Genomic DNA, 5,122 nt, shown 5'->3' with positions numbered 1-5,122 from the left:
AGAGAGAGAGAGAAAGAAGACGCGAGCGGTTCCCGATAGAATCGAACGCGTTGATTTGAACTCGGCTCAAGAGCGAACAGAGAAATTAAAAGGAAATCCAAACATGGAGGATGGATATCAATACACAGAACCCTGGAGGAGGATCCACAAATGGTTCCTTCTCCCCAGAAGGTGTTCTAGTGTTTGGTTCCTTCTCCCCAGAAGGTGTTCTTAGTGTTTGGTTCCTTCTCCCCAGAAGGTGTTCTTAGTGTTTAATCTTTTCTGTTCCAACAGCAACGAATCCTAAAGCACAAGAACTCAAATACGTGAGTAGCTAAAGAGTTCCATTAAATGATCACCACGAAGTTCACGTTCCTGCAGCAGCAGCCGGGTTCCTTTATCTTACACGTGATTGGTTTCTAAAAGGGAAGGGGGCGGGGCTAAAGCCTTGAACGGTGGATGCAGTTATAAAAAGGAGGAAGGGAGTCGGCGCCGCAGCACGGCGAGATTCAGGCACAGGGGGCGGCAGTGAGGGGGCGGGGTGGCGAGCAGCGACGGGCGGATGGCGAGGGGCGTGGACAGGTGGGGTTCGTACAGGTGGAGAGCCGCGCCCTCACAGGTAGATCTCCCTCTTGGAGGCGTGGCCGGTCGGAGTGGAGGCGGAGTGAAACTCCACCGCCTGGCTCAGCGGGATCTCCTCCAGCCCGCAGTCTCTACCGGACGAGTCTCCGCCCCCCGGGTAGGCGCTGCCGTAGGGCGCCATGAACCGCATGTTGGCCCGCCTTGGAGCCGCCCGCCCGTCCCGCGCTCCTCCACCGGGGCCTTGGGGCTGCCGTTGGCCATCAGCTGCTCCTGCCCGTCCATCTCCTGGTAAGGCACGAAGGTGGAGAGCTTGTGGGTCGGGGAAGGCTCGCCGGGCATCCAGCAGGAGTCGGAGTGGCCGAACTCGGTGCACTCGTGGGTGCAGTTACCGGTCATCGCCACGTCGGGAAGAGGGCGCAGGTCTGCAGAGAGAGAGAGAGAGAGGAAGGGATGAGGACGGGGAGGCGGACCAAGAGATGAAGACTGGAGCTCCGCCAGAGAGTCAGCTGTCCAGAACATGTCTCATTGTTCTGAGTGTCATCAGAACATGTTCTCACACCACAGATTATATCTGGAGAACCGTTACTCAGGTACTGTGACCAAACCCAGAATCATGTCAAATAAGTCAGAACAGGAAACTACTTAGTTAAGTTGTTGTCTACGAGTATCATCGAGTAGTTTAGTTGTTTAAACCTAACTAGTAGTTTAGTTGTTTAAACCTAACTAGTAGTTTAGTTGTCTAAACCTAACTAGTAGTTTAGTTGTTTAAACCTAACTGAGTAGTTTAGTTGTCGAAACCTAACTAGTAGTTTAGTTGTTTAAACCTAACTGAGTAGATTAGTTGTTTAAACCTAACTAGTAGTTTAGTTGTTTAAACCTAACTAGTAGTTTAGTTGTTTGAACCTAACTAGTAGTTTAGTTGTTTAAACCTAACTGAGTAGTTTAGTTGTCGAAACCTAACTAGTAGTTTAGTTATTTAAACCTAACTGAGTAGTTTAGTTGTTTAAACCTAACTAGTAGTTTAGTTGTTTAAACCTAACTGAGTAGTTTAGTTGTTTAAACCTAACTAGTAGTTTAGTTGTCGAAACCTAAATAGTAGTTTAGTTCTTTAAACCTAACTGAGTAGTTTAGTTGTTTGAACCTAACTAGTAGTTTAGTTGTTTAAACCTAACTAGTAGTTTAGTTGTCGAAACCTAACTAGTAGTTTATTTGTTTTAACCTAACAAGTAGTTTAGTTGTCTAAACCTAACTGAGTAGTTTAGTTGTCTAAACCTAACTAGTAGTTTAGTTGTTTGAACCTAACTAGTAGTTTAGTTGTCTAAACCTAACTAGTAGTTTTGTTGTTTAAACCTAACTGAGTAATTTAGTTGTTTTAACCTAACTAGTAGTTTAGTTGTCTAAACCTAACTAGTAGTTTAGTTATATAAACCTAACTAGTAGTTTAGTTATCTAAACCTAACTGAGTAGTTTAGTTGTCGAAACCTAACTAGTAGATTAGTTGTTTGAACCTAACTGAGTAGTTTAGTTGTCGAAACCTAACTAGTAGTTTAGTTGTTTAAACCTAACTGAGTAGTTTAGTTGTTTAAACCTAACTAGTAGTTTAGTTGTTTAAACCTAACTGAGTAGTTTAGTTGTTTAAACCTAACTGAGTAGTTTAGTTGTTTAAACCTAACTGAGTAGTTTAGTTGTTTAAACCTAACTAGTAGTTTAGTTGTCGAAACCTAACTAGTAGTTTAGTTGTTTAAACCTAACTAGTAGTTTAGTTGTCGAAACCTAACTAGTAGTTTATTTGTTTTAACCTAACTAGTAGTTTAGTTGTCTAAACCTAACTGAGTAGTTTAGTTGTCTAAACCTAACTAGTAGTTTAGTTATCTAAACCTAACTGAGTAGTTTAGTTATATAAACCTAACTAGTAGTTTAGTTATCTAAACCTAACTAGTAGTTTAGTTATATAAACCTAACTAGTAGTTTAGTTATCTAAACCTAACTGAGTAGTTTAGTTATATAAACCTAACTAGTAGTTTAGTTATCTAAACCTAACTAGTAGGTTAGTTATGACAAAGTGAAGAGTGAAAGTTGACAGTAAACTACTTGACGGATAAATGTGTCCAGACGCAACATTAATATTTCCTCTGTGTGTACATGTCTTCATCGCCCTCTAGTGGACGTCACTGCAGCTTCACTTCCTGTTCGAACATCAAACACCATCAGCTGATTCAAGCTGATTCGTCAACACGTTAATGATGTCGCACAATTAGAAATAACAACGCTGACGCTGCAACACGCGACTCGGCCGTCGCCTCATTTTCTGTGTTGGCGTGTCCGATCGTTGATCCTCTGAATATCGAGGGCGGTCGCTCCGGAGGCCGAGTTCGCTTAAAGGAGCTCTGAATGCAAGAAGGTGGCAGATATCAATGCGTATGCAGAGAGTAACCTTTCTTCTGCGCGTGACATTAGATCATTCTTTGATACTGGAGACTGGGGGGGGGGGGGGGTCCTCTCGGGGAGGAGCGTTTATTTCCCAAAATGCCCTCTGCCTCATGCATAATTTAAATTCATTGCCTTCTTTTTTTTTGTTGCAAAAGGCGCTACAGTCGGCTTTTCTGTCTGTTTGCGGCTTGATGTGAGCGCTCTAATCCGGGGAGTGCTGAGCAGCGACCACACACACACACACACACACACACACACACACACACACACGCTCACACACACACACACGTTCCCACGGTCGCCGTGGATTTTATTTTTTTAAGCACTTCCCATGCAAAAGCAAGGTGCTTGCAGAAATGTTAAGTCGTGTGTGAGCGGCCGCTGAGTTCAGAGCGGCTGGTAATAAAGAGCGCTGCCTCTAAACGTGGCGTCAGCACGAGGCTCATGAAGCGGCGCCCTGAGAGCTGCACGCCGCCCTGAGAGCTGCACGCCGCCCTGAGAGCTGCACGCCGCCCTGAGAGCTGCACGGCGCCCTGAGAGCTGCACGCCGCCCTGAGAGCTGCACGCCGCCCTGAGAGCTGCACGCCGCCCTGAGAGCTGCACGCCGCCCTGAGAGCTGCACGCCGCCCTGAGAGCTGCACGCCGCCCTGAGAGCTGCACGCTCAACAAACTTCAACTTCAACGCTTCAACCACAACAGGAACGACTCGGCAGCCGAGTTTAGCTGGACCGAGGCCTGGAGCCTAGAGGCTGGAGTCCTAGAGCCTGGAGGCCTAGAGGCTGGAGACCTAGAGGATGGAGACCTAGAGCCTGTAGCCAGGAGGCCTAGAGGCTGGAGGCCTAGAGCCTGGAGGCCTAGAGGCTGGAGACCTAGAGGATGGAGACCTAGAGCCTGGAGGCCTAGAGGCTGGAGACCTAGAGCCTGGAGGCCTAGAGTCTGTAGCCAGGAGGCCTAGAGGCTGGAGTCCTAGAGGCTGGAGGCCTAGAGGCTGGAGGCCTAGAGGCTGGAGTCCTAGAGGCTGGAGGCCTAGAGGCTGGAGGCCTAGAGGCTGGAGTCCTAGAGCCTGGAAGCCCAGAGGCTGGAGGCCTAGAGGCTGGAGCCTGGAGGCTGGAGTCCAAGATGGTGGTTCAGGTACAAATAACTGCAGAAGAGTTGTTTCACGTGAGGAAAGATCCATAAATGTGTGTTTTTGTGTTCTTTACACTCGTTCATCATGTTGGAAACAAACAAAATCATATTTCTTAGTAAATCTTTCCGCCGCATTATTTTATGTGGATTTGTTTACGAAGCCCGGACGAGACCGGAGAAGAGGTTAAAGGTCACGAGGAGAAGAGGTTAAAGGTCAAGAGGAGAAGAGGTTAAGCTCCAGTTGTGGTGAATGTGTTTGCAGAGAGCAGAGCTTCAGGTCAGAAAGGTCAAGAGGAGCAGATATTATAAATATAGCGTTCTAAAATACGTCCACAGCAGAACTTCACTGCAGTCAAACTAGAAGGAGCTCCAAGAACCTCTAAACATCAGTACTGGCCCTTTAAGGGAAAAGCTCTTCATTCTCAGAACTCTTTATAATATTTGATTAAAAGTCGTTTTCATTGTTGTTCCATTTGCTTCCAGTCAGATTTGTACAAACAATTCTTTCCTTTTTATTTTACGAGGTTTTATCTCATAATTAGTAGAAGAAGAATATATAAATATATATATAAATATATATATTTATATCTCTGTGCCTCTAATCACAGAGTTTAGCGTCCGTCTGATGGAGGTCGTGTTCGTCCTAATTAAACACAACAACTAATTGGCTCTGGGTTGAGAGGGAGCTAATTGGCGAGCATGTTGGGGGGGGGGGGGGGGGGGGATAAGATGTGAGATCAATAACTAATAAGCCTTCATCTGGTGATGGATTCACCTCCAGCCCACATCATCATCATCAAAGGAGAGACGGAGATCAGATGCTGCCGCTGACCCTCATTAGTGATCATCATCATCATCATCATCATCATCATCATCATCATCATCATCATCACCATCACCATCATCACCATCACCATCACCATTATCATCACCATCATCATCATCATCATCATCATCACCATCACCACCATCATCATCATCATCATCATCATCACCACCATCA

The 5,122-nt window shown here is 45.8% G+C and overlaps 1 protein-coding gene across 1 annotated transcript in view; it reads right to left on the bottom strand.

The window, feature by feature from the left end:
* Positions 1-481: 481 nt before the first annotated feature.
* Positions 482-5,122, bottom strand: part of LOC117737253 (protocadherin-9-like) — a 70,877-nt gene continuing 66,236 nt past the window's right edge. The window contains exon 3 of the mRNA XM_034543023.1: positions 482-983. Within this exon, the coding sequence (XP_034398914.1) occupies positions 664-983 (320 nt within the window). The 3' untranslated portion in view covers positions 482-663. The remainder of the gene's footprint in view (positions 984-5,122) is intronic.

Source organism: Cyclopterus lumpus, chromosome 10 (genome assembly GCF_009769545.1).
Source record: "Cyclopterus lumpus isolate fCycLum1 chromosome 10, fCycLum1.pri, whole genome shotgun sequence".
Classification (NCBI taxonomy): Eukaryota; Metazoa; Chordata; class Actinopteri; order Perciformes; family Cyclopteridae; genus Cyclopterus; species Cyclopterus lumpus.
The sequence above is the reverse complement of the archived record's forward strand: the minus strand, read 5'-3'. Positions and strand labels throughout refer to the sequence as shown.